The sequence below is a fragment of the Neofelis nebulosa genome, chromosome 14 (assembly GCF_028018385.1).
Source record: "Neofelis nebulosa isolate mNeoNeb1 chromosome 14, mNeoNeb1.pri, whole genome shotgun sequence".
Taxonomy (NCBI): domain Eukaryota; kingdom Metazoa; phylum Chordata; class Mammalia; order Carnivora; family Felidae; genus Neofelis; species Neofelis nebulosa.
In genome coordinates, this window is record NC_080795.1 from 41,365,470 (window position 1) to 41,379,933 (window position 14,464).

The window sequence follows — 14,464 nt, forward strand, 5'->3', positions numbered from 1 at the left end:
GTGTATTCATTGCTGTTGATGTATTGGGAGGTTTTCGTTTTATTTCTGGTTATGTAATATATTCATATAATTAAGCAAATACTTAGTAATAATTGGTTGAGTGAAATCTCTTGATAGTTTCCGATTCTGCCTTCTAAAAAACATCTCAAGATAATGGCATATGTCATTTCCTATAAACATTATATTTAAACATAATTTTTAGATATATGTTTCTCCTACCCTTAGCAAAATTCCTTCTACTTCGACGTAATTTTTCTATACTTCATATTTGGTGGTAGTGGGGAAGTGGGTATGAAGCCAGAGAGGGCAAGGATTTACAAAAAGGGAAGAACTCTGATGTCCAAAACAAAATGCAGGACATGGGTTCTGCTGTCAAGTTTGTAATTTTGTAGGGGCACCTGTCTGGCTCAGTCAGAAGAGCATGCTACCCTTGATCTCAGATTTGTGAGTTCGAGCCCCACGTTGGGTGTAGGGAATACTAAAATAAATAAATAGGTAAATTTTTTAAAAATCTGTGATTTTATAAAGTTAAAGTGCCTGGGTTGGGCCCATTTTGGTAAATGAGATTTATAGAATGAGGACTGAATACATGAAGACAAACTACCATGAAAATATTTGATCAGGAGAATGTCATTCTGGTCGTGAAAATAAACCTGTATCTATATTTGATGGGCCTCTTATTCTGGACTCTCTGGTCTCCTTACATAATTCTTATAACTTGATTTGCCATTTGCTTTATCCTTTACTGTTAATGCTTTGCATTTTTAATGGTTTTAGTTTTAGTTTTTTCTCAGAATACTGACTTTAATCAGTATCTCTTTAAGCCTCTCGCCGCTATTATGTTTATCTGCTGTCTGCCTGAGAGAATTAGGTTGATATTACAAATACAATATTTAAAGTTCACAGAGTTGCTTGCAGATGCTGGGCTTATTGGACAATACTTTGCAAATAGTTGGTACTCAAACTATTTTATATCTAGTCACACCTGTGATATCATGGAAACTGTACTGTTAGCACGATCTGATGTGTTTGTTGTTTATTGTGTTATGGGTTCTTTATCCCTGTGTTCACTCTAACTAACCCCTTCCCTAAAAGAAGGTTTTATTAAGTAGGAAGTGGTGACTTGGGATTAGTTGTTACATATGTGGCTCTTACCAGCATTTGAGCTTGTTTCCTACATTCTAAATGTTGTATAGTACTGTCCGTAGATCTATTCAGTTGAAATGCTAATCATCCATAGTGGCAGTTTGTCCATCTTACGATCCTGTTTGTTCTAACTTGCATTGTAGTACGCAGCCGATGATGGACTTGTACACACAAATGACCAGGCCAGGACTCTACCCAAAGAATGGGTTTGTATTTAAGGGCCCCAGCAGTTAGACCATCCTCAGAAAAGAAGGTAAGGCGCTATGATGTGAAAGCTCAATCATAAAGGGCCAAATAGAGATCGAGAATCTGAATGTATTTTTTATGAGTTGCATAAGAAGTTCCCCCTTTTCTTTAGTATGATGTAGGAGTGACAGAGATCCTGGAAGAAATGGGAGACTGGAATTCAGTGTGTCATCCAAGGAGACAGTATCTTAGAAACATTTATGGATCATAGTTGTATGTTATTTGGGGGTAAGGGAAAACTTGTCAATTTAGAAATTCATTTGCTAGATTTATGTGGAATACAGTTTGGGTATGCTTTTTTGTTTTAATTTAGGTAAAAATCATAACAAAATCTACCATTTAAAAAAATTTTTTTTTAACATGTTTTTACTTTTGAGAGAAAGACAGAACATGAGTGGGGGAGGGGCAGAGGGAGGGAGACACAGAATCAGAAGCAGGCTCCAGGCTCTGAGCTGTCAGCACAGAGCCCGATGAAGGGCTCTAACACACGAACAGTGAGATCATGACCTGAGCCGAAGTCGGACGCTTAACTGACTGAGCCACCCAGGCGCCACCCCTAAAATCTATCATTATTTTTAAGTATACAATTCAGTGGCAGTTAGTATATTCATAACATGTGCAACCACCACGTCTATCTAGTTCCAAAACACTTTCATCACCCCAAAAGAAAACCCCAAACCCATTAAGCATATCTCCCTATTTTCCTTCCCCACAGACCCTGGAAACACCATTCCTGTCTGCGTGGATTTGCCTTTAGTGCATATTTCATAAAAATGGAATCCTATAATATGTGGCCCTTTTGTGTCTGGCTTCTTTCACTTCACAGGTTTTTGAGGTTCATCCTTGTTGGAGCCTGTATCAGTACTTCCTTTCTTTTCATAGTTAGTAACATTCCATTGTATGGATAGACCACATTTTTTATTTATTCCTCTTTTGATAGACATTTGAGTTGTTTCTGCCTTCTTGCTATTGTAAATAGTGCTGATATGAACATTTACGTACAAAGATTTGAGTACCTGTTTTTTAATTCTCTTGGGTATGTATCTAGGAGTGGAATCACAGAGTCCTATGGTAATTCTGTTGAGTGGACTTTTTTCCCATTTCATTTTTTTTAATGGTGGTAAAATATACATAATATAAAATTAACCATTTTTAAGTGTATGGTTCAGTGGCATTAAGTACAGTCACATTATTTTGTAACCATCACCACCATCTATTGTCATCATCTCAAACTGACACTCCCCTCTTCCCTCATACCCTGGCAACTACCTTTCTACTTCCTGTTTCTATACATTTGACTATTCTAGGTAACTCAAAAATGGAATAACCTAATATTTGTCTTTTCATGATTAGCTTATTTCCATTAGCATAATTTTTTTTTAATGTTTATTTTTGAGACAGAGCATGAGCAGAAGAGGGGTGGAGAGAGAAGGAGACACAGAATCCGAGGCAGGCTCCAGGCTCTGAGCTGTCAGCATAGAGCCTGACGCGAGGCTTGAACTTGTCAACCATGAGATCATGACCTGAGCCGAAGTCGGACGCTCAACTTACTGAGCCACCCATGCACCCCCATTAGCATAATGTTTTTAAGGTTCATTGTCTAAATCTAGAGTAAAGGAATCCTGATAGTTTTTGAAAATAGTTTTTTAATTGGTAATGTTTTCTTAAAGGATATTGGCTTTCATTAACTAACTTGAACTTAAATAAAAACTTCTGGGGGGGGGGGGGCACACGGGTGGCTCAGTGGGTTAAGCGTCTAACTTCCACTCAGGTCAGATCTCATAGTTTATAAGTACGAGTCCCACATCAAGCTCTCTGCTGTCAGCACAGAGCCCACTTCAGATCCTCTGTCTCCCTCTTGCTCTGCCCCTACCCTACTTGCATGCGTCCTCCCTCTCTCCCTCTCTCTCTCTCTCTCTCTGTCTCAAAGATAAACATTAAAAATAATTTTTTTTAACATTTATTTATTTTTGAGACAGAGAGAGACAGAGCATGAACAGGGGAGGGCCAGAGAGAGAGGGAGACACAGAATCTGAAACGGGCTCCAGGCTCTGAGCTGTCAGCACAGAGCCTGATGCGGGGCTCGAACTCACGGACCGTGAGATCATGACCTGAGCTGAAGTCGGACGCTTAACCGACTGAGCCACCCAGGCGCCCCAAAGATAAACATTTTAAAAATACACACATACATACATACTTGGAAGGGAAAAAGAGGATACTGGGTTTCTGTGTGAGCTTGCTCTAGAGATAGTATTGTGGGGACATGGTCAGGAATTGCTGTAACTTAATTCCTTCATTTTTTGTTGTTGTTGTTGTTGTTGGATTTGGTTTCCTGGCATGCCACTTTAAAATTTTGTTACTGGGGCACCTGGGTGGCTCAGTCAGTTGAGCGTCCGACTTTGGCTCAGATCATGATCTCATGGCTCGTGAGTTCAAGCCCCGTGTTGGGCTCTGTGCTGACACTTAGGAGCCTGGAGCCTGTTTTGGATTCTGTGTCTCCCTCTCTCCCTGTCTCTCTCTCACACTCTCTCTCTCTCTCTCTCTCTCTCAAGAATAAATTAAACATTAAAATAAAATAAAATTTTGTTACCATTTTCATGGCTGAGGACCCTATGGGCCTTAACTATATGAGTTCTAAATTGGAAAGTGTGGTTACCAATAGTACAATATTGTCCTTGAGAAATGACAATTGGGGTCTTAGGCTCTCGTTCTGAAGTTGTAGAAACCCCAGTTCTGGGATGGAAATGAGATTCTCTGCTATTTTCTGTGAGATTTCAAGATATCTTGGGTACTAAAGAACATTGTGCCCAGATACTTTGCAGTGGGTATGGAGTATTTTCTAGTTTAGTTCACAGGAATGAGAGCACATTATTCTAGCCTTTTGATAGTCTTTTTGATCCATACTTCGTCATTTGAAATGTTCTTTATTCAACTTCTTAATGCTGTTTATAAACATGATAAGCATACTCTTCTATATCATAAAATGAATGTATTGAATGAGAAATGACTAAAGGGGTGACTGGGTGGTTCAGTCAGTTGAGTGTCTGACTTCAGGCACTCCCAAGGTCATGATCTTGGGGTTCCTGGGTTCAAGCCCCTCGTGGGACTTTGTGCTGACAGTGGGGAGCCTGCTTCAGATCGTCTCCTTCCTTCTCTCTCTGCTCCTCCCCTGCTTGCACACATGCTCTCAAAAATAAATAAACATTAAAATTTTTAAAAAGAAAAAGAAGAAATGACTAGACGTGGAACTTTGTTCTTTTTTAAAAATGTTACTTTGAGAGAGCGTGTGTGCATGGACACACATACAAGACAGGGAGGGGGAGAGAGAGGGAGAGAGAGAATCCCAAGTAGTCTTATGGGCTGTCAGTGCAGAGCCCCATACAGGGCTCTATCTCACCAATGGCAAGATCATGACCTGATCTGAGATCAAGAGTAGGATGCTTAACCAACTGAGCCACCCAGGCACCTCAGAGCTTTTTGTTATTATATGAGAAATGTCCTAACTTGACTATAACCATTACTCAACTCTGGTTCTATCTTATGTTTATATATTTGAAGTCATGATAGAAATATCAGGTGCTCTGTTAAAATCCAGGTGTTTGCATTTATTATTATAAAATCAGATTGATCTACTTTTATATTGAAATTTTTAAAAATTCACATGGAGTACTGGATGAAACACCTGGCTAAGTTATCAGTTATTTAATGATCTCAGCGATCCTGGGAGGTAAGGATCATAAAAGTATTGTGTGCTCATTGGAAAGAATTTGGAACATACAGACAGGTGCAAAGAAGTCACTAATAATTCCACCCTCCAGAAATAACCATAATGAATATTTTCTTTCAGATTCTTTTTTGTACATCCTTATGCAATTTGGACCCCATTTATTTCCCTTTAACCTTCTCGTGTGGCTATATATTTTTTCTCATCATCTATATTAATAATCAAATTTATCATCACTAGTCATCTCTTAAATATCACTAGAATGCCTTATGCTCTGTAAGCAATTTTATATCTCCAGTGCCATTTAAGTCTCATTGCAGCACCGTGAGGCATCAGGGCAGGTACCCATGGCTCCATGTGACAGATGAGGAAATGAAACCCAGAGAGGCTGGGTAACTTTCTGAGTCCTACAGTTAATGACCAAGCTGACTAAAGATACATCACTTTGAGTTTCAGTCTTGGTGCTCTTTTCTACTAAGCAAATAAGAGCATGGCAGAGTAAGTACTTCTAGTGGGATGGATGGTGGCCCCAAATAAATGTCCACATCCTAATCCCTGGAACCTGTGACTATTACCTTATCTGGCAAAAAAAAAAAAAAAAGTAAGGATCTTGAGGGGAGTTTATCCTGGATTATGTGGGTGGGCCCTTAATGCAATTATAAAAGAGGCAGAAATATGGGGCGCCTGGGTGACGCAGTCGGTTAAGCGTCCGACTTCAGCCAGGTCACGATCTCGTGGTCCGTGGGTTCGAGCCCCGCGTCAGGCTCTGGGCTGATGGCTCGGAGCCTGGAGCCTGTTTCCGATTCTGTGTCTCCCTCTCTCTCTGCCCCTCCCCCGTTCATGCTCTGTCTCTCTCTGTCCCAAAAATAAATAAAAAACGTTGAAAAAAAAAAATTTTAAAAGAGGCAGAAATAGGGGCACCTGGGCGGCACAGTCAGTGGAGCACATGACTCTTGATCTCAGGGTCATGAGTTCAAGCTTTCACACTGGGTATGCAGCCTACTTAAAAAAAAGGGCAATGGGGAGGAGACCAGATGGACACAGGAGAAGAGGAGGCAATATGACCATAGAGGCAGAGATTTAAATAATACAGACATAAGCCAGGGATCACCTGCAACCATTGAAAGGTGGAGAAGGCAAAGAATTGTTCCCTAGGGCCTCTGGAGGATGTACATCCTGGCTGACACCTTGATTTCTGGCTGCCAGATATGTGAGAGAAGTTTCTGTTTTAAGTCATCAAATTACATTATTTTTTACAGCAATGACAGGAAACTAGTAACAGTACTTGAAAAATTTATTGAAAGCATGATGCCATTACTGGTTATGGAGTCAGATAAAGGTAGCCAAAGCCCATGATAAGGTCTGATAAAGAAGTTTCAGTATTCTGCCTTCTTGTATAGCCAACATTTGTCAGCTAACCCAAGAATTACTCTAGGTATGCCTCTTTTTTTTTTTTTTATCATAAAAGATCCCCACGACTGCTCACAAGCTGTTGAAGATGCCCTCTTGGGAAGGAGGTTTGATAGCTGTCTGGAAAAAAATGCCTCCTCAAAAGGCCAGAGTTCTTGTTTGTACCCCCAACTCCCTCACCATAAGCTCCAAGTGTAACTCTCCTAGTGTGTTGGGGGGGGGGGGGGGGGGCAGGACCAGCTCATAAATTTGTCAACAAATGCTTAGCTATAAACATATTTTGCATACATATGGAGAGACAGTTCTTCAGAGGTAACATTTCCCTATTCTGTAAAATGCACATAACATCACTTCTTCATATGTGACTCAACTTTTCTAGGTAAGAATCAGGTGGGTTAATGAGCGTAAGCAAGTTTTACAAACTATAAAGTTATGCATATAGACAAATAACTACTTTATTTCTATGATTATAATAATACAGAAGCAATGTTGATGACTATTATCTATGCTCCAGACATTGTTCAGATTTCACCAATTTTTCCATTAATGTTCTTTTTCATTTCCATGGTCTAGTTCCATGATCCAATCTATGAATCCATGTTGCAGTTATTCGGCCTGTCTCCTTAGTATCCTCTAGTCCATGTTAGTTTCTCAGTCTTTGCTTATTTTTCATGACCTTGACAGTTTTGAGGTATTCTGCTTTTGAGGTATTTTGTGGGCTATCCTTGATTTTGAATTTGTTAGATGTTTTTTTGGCAATAATACTGGGGTAATGGGTATTGGGAAAGAATAATACCATGGAGGTGAAGTGCGCATCCTATCACATAATATCTGGGATGCTATTACCTACATAACATTACTGGCGGTGTAATCTTGATCATTTGCTGAATGTCTTAGTTCATTCTGGCTGCCGTAACACAATTCCATGGACTGGGTGTTTTATAAATAACAAACCTCTAATTTCTCACAGTTCTAGAGGCAGGGAGGTCCAAGATGAAGTGTTAACATTTTCCTTTGCTTTTTTGTGAGAACTTTTGTCTATACTGGGTATTTTTGGAAGTTCTTGTGATGTGTTAAGCCTGGTATTTTCACAACAGCTAGGTTTTAAGGAAAAACAAAAAATACCCAACAATCAAACAAAAACCATGCAGCTTTCATTTGGAGAGTATCTTTTATACCTGGCCTCTTAAGTATATAGTTTAGATTACTTTGTAGTTCGAAAATTATCTGTCTTGCACTATCAACAATAGCCAAATTATGGAAAGAGCTCAAATGTCCATCAACTGATGAATGGATAAAAAAGATGGGCTGTGGGTGGGTGGGTGGGTGGGTGTGTGTGTGTGTGTGTACTGGAATATTACTCGGTGATCAAAAAGAATGAAATCTGGCCATTTGCAACAACACAGATGGAACTAGAGTGTATTATGCTAAGTAAAATAAGTCAGAGAACGACAAACATGATTTCACTCCTATGATGAATTTAAGATACAAACAGATGAACATAAAGGAAAGGAAACAAAAATAATATAAAAACAGGGAGATAAACCATAAAAGACTCAAATACAGAGAACAAACTGAGAGTTGCTGGCGGGGTGGGAGGTGGGGGATGGACTAAATGGGTGATGGGCATTAAGGAGGATTTGAGATGGGATGAGCACTGGGTGTCGTATGTAACTAATGAATCACTAAGTTCTATTTCTGAAATTATTATTACACTATATGTTAACTGCGATTTAAATTTTTAAAAAATGATATGTCTTTTGTATTATATAATTATTTGCTTGGACCAATATAGTGACTAATATTTTAGTTCCTGGCCAAAATATTCAAGATGTTTCTTGGGTAAATGAGATTTTAAAATGAAACAAGATTTTACTTTCTTTCTCTTTCAGCTAGTATTTATAATAGTGGGCAGCAACAGCTACCTAAATGCCGATTAGTGATTTAAGTGACAAAAATGCTATCAAAACATTTTTCTTTGATTAAAGAATCTGAGTTATGGGTTTTATCTTACCTATTATATAAGGAAAAAGAAACTATTTCTTTGTCCTAACAAAGAAATCTCACAAATGACAGTTTTTTTAGAAAAGAGATGTCAAGGGGCGCCTGGGTGGCGCAGTCGGTTAAGCGTCCGACTTCAGCCAGGTCACGATCTCGCGGTCCGTGAGTTCGAGCCCCGCGTCAGGCTCTGGGCTGATGGCTCGGAGCCTGGAGCCTGTTTCCAATTCTGTGTCTCCCTCTCTCTCTGCCCCTCCCCCGTTCATGCTCTGTCTCTCTCTGTCCCAAAAATAAATAAAAAACGTTGAAAAAAAAAATTTTAAAAAAAAAAAAAAAGAAAAGAGATGTCAAAATTACTACAAGGAAATAAAATATTACAACTAATCAGAATTGCAGGGTTTTTAAGGGGTTTAGCTTCATTCCGTAAGACGTAACCCCAGTTGGTGAAATCCAGTTTTCTTAAATGATTTCTTTGTACATGGTACTTTCAATGTCCGTGTACAAAATAAAACATTTTTTAACACAGATCTTACTGGAAAGGAAAGAGATTTGTGAATATTTGCAGTTGTAACTTCAAAATTGTCTTTGCATAATAGTTTCTTTGTACTTTTACTTTTTTCTGCAGCTAAGGGAAAATAGGAAACATTGGTTGTTTTTTGTTTGTTTTGGGGGTTTTTGTTTTTTTGAGGGGGAGTTGAAGGTTTTGTGGGGTTTGTCTTTTGTTAACAGCTTGAAGTCTAAAGTTTGATTACTAAACACTAAAGTTCCATTGGATACTACTGGGATTAAAAAGCAAGGGGCACCTGGGTGGCTCAGTCAGCTGAGCGTCCGACTTCCACTCAGGTCATGATGTCACGGTTTGTTAGTTCGAGCTCCGAATCAGGTTCTGTGCTGACAGCTCAGGGCCTAGAGCCTGCTTCGGATTCTGTGTCTCCCTCTCTCTCTGCCCCTCCCCTGCTCATATTCTGTGTCTTAAAAGTGAATAAACACTAAAAAAAAAAAAACAAAAAAACAAAAAAAAACAAAACAGGCTTCAGAGGTGAGTGGGTCGCTCAGTCAAGCATCTGACTTCAGCTCAGGGACTTCGAGACCCATATCAGGCTCCACACTGAGGGTGTAGAGCCTGCTTGGGATTCTCTGTCTGCCCCTTCCATATGCACGTGCACTCTTTCTTGCTTTTCTCTCTCAAAATAAGCTGAAAAAAAAAAACAGGCTTGAGAAAGCTAAACTTTTCATTTTTTTCAGACTTTTCTACGTTTTCACAGAATATGAAGGTATAATTTTCAGTGTCTACAGTGGTTTCTTATTAGAATGATAATATGAGCTGGGAATGGGAAAGGTTTTATTTATTGACTGATAACAGGCCCATGTTTGACTGACTTGACTGGATCCAAGGGCTTGCTCTTTCCAAACTGTCTCTGTAGGGTACCTCCAGCAACTCTTGGCTTACATCCTTCCATCTTAAATCCAGAAGCGGGCCAGGAATTGAGGTTATTTGGCCTGGCGTAGGTCCATTTCAGAAAGCACTGTGGCCAGGAACATGCAGGGCTCTGATTGGCCATGTCTGTGTCACTTGTTGGGCTCCGTTGTAAAGTTGCTTCATTATGGGCTTAAGATTAGGTCATGGGACAGTCAGTTATTTAAGGACAATTCAGATGCTATTGCCAAAAGAAGAATATAGTAGATCTTGGACAACTGTGTTGGTAGATCATTGATAGAGATTTTATTTGTACTTAGTAACCAAGGGAAACTTGCATGTCCTGTGTTTTACACTAAGTACTAAATTACAGTCACTTTATAAACCACATTTTAAGAATGATTTCTAACAAGTATTTCCCTGTTTTATAAATACCTGATTCTAAATTTGTATCAATTTTAGAGTCTATTATTAAAGCAAATCTAACCTTGACCATGATTTCAAACTGGCCATATGAACAGATCTGGACTCTGAAGAACCATTTTTATGTCTATCTGCGGTCCAGTTTCTCATCTACTTGTGAAAGCATGCACAATGCCAAAAGTTTTCACTTTAAAGTTTTTGTGTGGTGGGGCAACTGGGTGGCTCGGTCAGTCGGGCAACCAACTCTTGATTTTACTCAGGTCATGATCTTGCAGCTCGTGAATTCGAGTCCCGCGTCAGGCTCTGTGCTGATGGTGCACAGCCTACTTTGTTTTCTCTCTCTCCCCCTCTCTCCGCCTATCTCTCTCTCTCACACAATAAATGTATGTATGTATGTTTTTGTGTGGTGTATAAGTGAAATAGCATAACAGAACCAATTTGTGTTCAAATTCTGGACCTGCCGATGACTACTTTAACTGCTCTGTGCCTCCGTTTCTCCATCTGTATGATGGGGATAGCATGGTAATCTTTATAGGATGGTTGTGCAGATGAATGCACATAAAGGTTGTCTATCAACTGTTCACTGATAGAGTTGATGTTTCCTGTAATGTCATGCCTCGTTGCTTCTTATTGACTCAAATATTTTTGTTTCATATTTGAAATTACTTATACTAGACTTTAATTTTCAAAAATTGTCTTAATGGTTTTAATAATGGTATCAAGCCTCTTAATATCAGAAGAATTGCTATGATGGGGTGCCTGAGGGGCTCAGTCAGTTGAGCTCTTGATTTCAGCTCAGGTTGTGATCCCAGGGTCATGGGATCGAGCCCCATGTCAGGCTCTGTGCTGAGCATAGAGTCTGCTTGTGGTTTCTCTCTCTCTCCCTGTGTCCCTCTCCCCAGCTTGCATGTGTGCACGCACGCTCTATCTCTCTCTCTCTCTTCCAAATAAAAATTAAAAACACAACAAAACAAAAAAATGCTGTTGTAACTTGAGGACCCAGACTGAGGAATGTCTGTATGTATAGACATTGTAAAATAGTCACTCCACAAAGGAGCTGAGTAAAGTATGGAGGTGCAAACATACACATCATCAACACATGGTAACACAAGGGAGGGAGCTGTGGGAATGCCAGTTACCACATAAATTTCATCTGCCAACACTGCTCCTTGAGAACTTGCTGTAGAAATCCCAACTATGTGTAAAATAACAGCTTCGGATTCTGTGTCTCCCTTTCTCTCTGCTCCTCCTCTGCTCATGCTCTGTCTCTGTCTCAAAAATAAATAAAACATGAAAAAGAAAAAAGGAAAAAAAAAAAAAAAAGGAGGGCGCCTGGGTGGCTCAGTCGGTTAAGCGACCAACTTCGGCTCAGGTCATGATCTCGCGGTCCGTGAGTTCGAGCCCCGCGTCAGGCTCTGTGCTGACAGCTCAGAGCCTGGAGCCTGCTTTGGATTCTGTGTCTCCCTCTCTCTGACCCTCCCCCGTTCATGCTCTGTCTCTCTCTGTCTCAAAAATAAATAAAAATGTAAAAAAAAGAAAAAAGGAATCCCAACTATGTGTAAAATAAAATTGTGGACTCCCTTAAGGCTTTTTTTTTGGGGGGGGGGGCCTTTTGTAATTCGAAATCATTTTATTATAGCTGCCAATAATTGAAAATTTAGAGACTGTAATATTTCCTTTTATTGTCTTGTGTTGTTTTTTTCAGTGTTTGAAAGATGTATGGTGATCCCGAAACCGTCAGATATGTCCACTTCTAGCAACTTCAGGGGAAGTTTGTCTACACTCAGGCTGCAGTATTTTCAGCAAACGTGATTGGACCGTGGGCCTGTGCCCTATCTTTTGGTAGAGGAAAAAAATTGAGCCAATGAAGCCAAATCCTTCTAGCAAGCAGCATGCCTGGCTCCTTGCTGATTGCAAATAGGCATTTAAAATGTGAATTGGAAATTGAGTGACTCTAATACTTCCAGCTAACGTGGCATCATAGGTGTTTCCTAAGTTTTAAGTCTTGGACAAAAAATACTAGTGTCTACCGTCTCCATCAGGAACTCTGTTGTGGAAGCTTCATTTGTGTGTTTCCATTTTTCTATCTCCATCTCCCTATCTTCTGCACAAGTGTGCCCTCTTACTAAGTAATTCAAGAATAAGATCTTGGAATACTTGAGTCACAAACTTAAGGAATAAAACTATTCTCCCACTATCTTGGCCATCATGGTGTCTTACAGTTAAAAACGAATGAAAACGATTTTTAAAACACCTTGGGGATAAATCAGAAGATACTGTACACCCACTGCAAAACATACATGGCTTAAAAGTTGCATCTTTTTTCTCAGCAGGTACCAGTTGTAAATAATGAACTAGGGGCCAAAATGCAAAACCAAAAATGAAGCAGCTATGTGTAGCTAGTAATTTCTAGTTTAAACTGTAACTGAACATTGTGGCTTCAAATGTATTATTTTATATTGTACTTTTCCCATTACTGATGGTTTGGACTTTAATAAGAGCTATTCCATAGTTTTTAATATCGCAAAATGAGAATATTTGAACAGTGTATTCTAGAAAGCAATATACTAACTGAAGTGAATGCTTGTATATATTAAGATATAGCCTTAAACCTTTCTCTCTAATGCCTTACCTGTCAAATAATTAAAACTTTTAAAAGCATAGGATTAGAGTCAGCATGCTGGACTGAGAGGTAAACACTGAAGCGGTTAGAGCAGTTACTGATGCTGTCAGCGTTTAGCACTATGTGTTTAGCTGTGTGTATGCTACAAAAGTGCAATATTAGACACTAGCTAGCTAGTACTGCTGCCTCATGGAACTCCAAAGAGGAAAACAGGATTTGATTAAGTAAGTGCACATGTGTCTTTAAGTTCCTCCTATTGTCCTTGGCTTGGATGCAATGCCATGCAGATTTATGTGGCTGCTATTTTTTATTTACTTTGCATTACTTTGATTAACACCTTGAATGGAGAGCCAAACCTTCCCTCTTCACTTGACCAGCAATGGCCCTTTAACTGCAGTAGGAAAAAAGAAAAAACAGAAAACCTTTTTGTGTGAAAACTGGTGACAACTGGCACTTAGGATCAGAAAAAGAGTTGTTTATACTTGATGCCTTAAGATGCTGTCTGCCCAAAGCTCTGAAAGCCTTAAAGATAGTAATACTTAACTACAAAACTACTGAGAGTTTTCATAGAATTGTTACATTTGATAATAAAACATGCCTGTCTAATCTCAAAGTGTGTGTTCTTTTTTATTACTGAAACGGTTAGGGTCATGGAAAGGGTGTGGGTAAGCCATCTTTTCCTGAGGTGGTAAGGTTTTTCCCTAAGTTTGCTATGAGGATTTGCTCGCACTCTCTCTTTCTAAATAAATAAACTTAAAAAAAAAATGCTTAGGGGCACCTGGATGGCTCAGGAGGTTAAGCCTCCGACTTTGGCTCAGGTGTCATGATCTCACAGTTAGTGAGTTCAAGCCCTGTGTCATGCACTGTGCTGACCACTTAGAGCCTGGAGCCCGCTCCAGATTCTGTGTCTCCCTCTCCCTCTCTGCCCCTCCCCCACTCACACTCTCACTTTCTCTCTCTCTCCTTCAAAAATAAACGTTAAAAAAAATTTTTTTAACGTTTATTTTGAGAGCATGTGTGCACACGTGAGAGCAGGGGAGGGGAAGAGAGACTCTCAAGCAGGATCCTTGCTATCGGCGCAGAGCCCATCTCGGGGCTCCATCTCATAAGAATCGTGAGATCATGACCTGGGCTGAAATTGGAGACTCTTAATTGACTGAGCCACCGGGGCACCCCTTCAAATCAAATTCTATCCATTCTTCAAGTCTTTCCTGAGTGGTGCTACTTCAGAGCTGTATATATTGTCAGTATCACTTGACATATATAATCTTGTTACAGAGCTCAAGTGTATCAGTTCTGAATTTAGGTTATAACCTTGTGGACAGGAAGTATGCCTCTGTTTCCCTCTGTTTAGCACATTTCTATTCACTCAATTAGCCCTTATTAAGCATTCACCGAATGAAGTTTAGTTCACGTGGGAAAGTCCCAGTCCTTGCCAATATCATTTACAAAAATGGAGCTGTTGCTTTCAGGTTTG

The 14,464-nt window shown here is 39.6% G+C and overlaps 1 protein-coding gene across 5 annotated transcripts in view; it reads left to right on the forward strand.

Moving 5' to 3' along the window:
• Positions 1-13,600, forward strand: part of ESRP1 (epithelial splicing regulatory protein 1) — a 66,273-nt gene extending 52,673 nt beyond the window's left edge. For 3 of the 5 annotated variants that reach the window (XM_058698595.1, XM_058698593.1, XM_058698597.1), the window contains 2 exons: positions 1,290-1,399; positions 12,070-13,600. In XM_058698595.1, coding sequence (XP_058554578.1) covers positions 1,290-1,364 — 75 coding nt within the window. In that variant the 3' untranslated portion in view covers positions 1,365-1,399; positions 12,070-13,600. The remainder of the gene's footprint in view (positions 1-1,289; positions 1,400-12,069) is intronic. The other 2 variants (XM_058698596.1, XM_058698598.1) reach the window with 1 other exon arrangement.
• Positions 13,601-14,464: the final 864 nt, after the last annotated feature.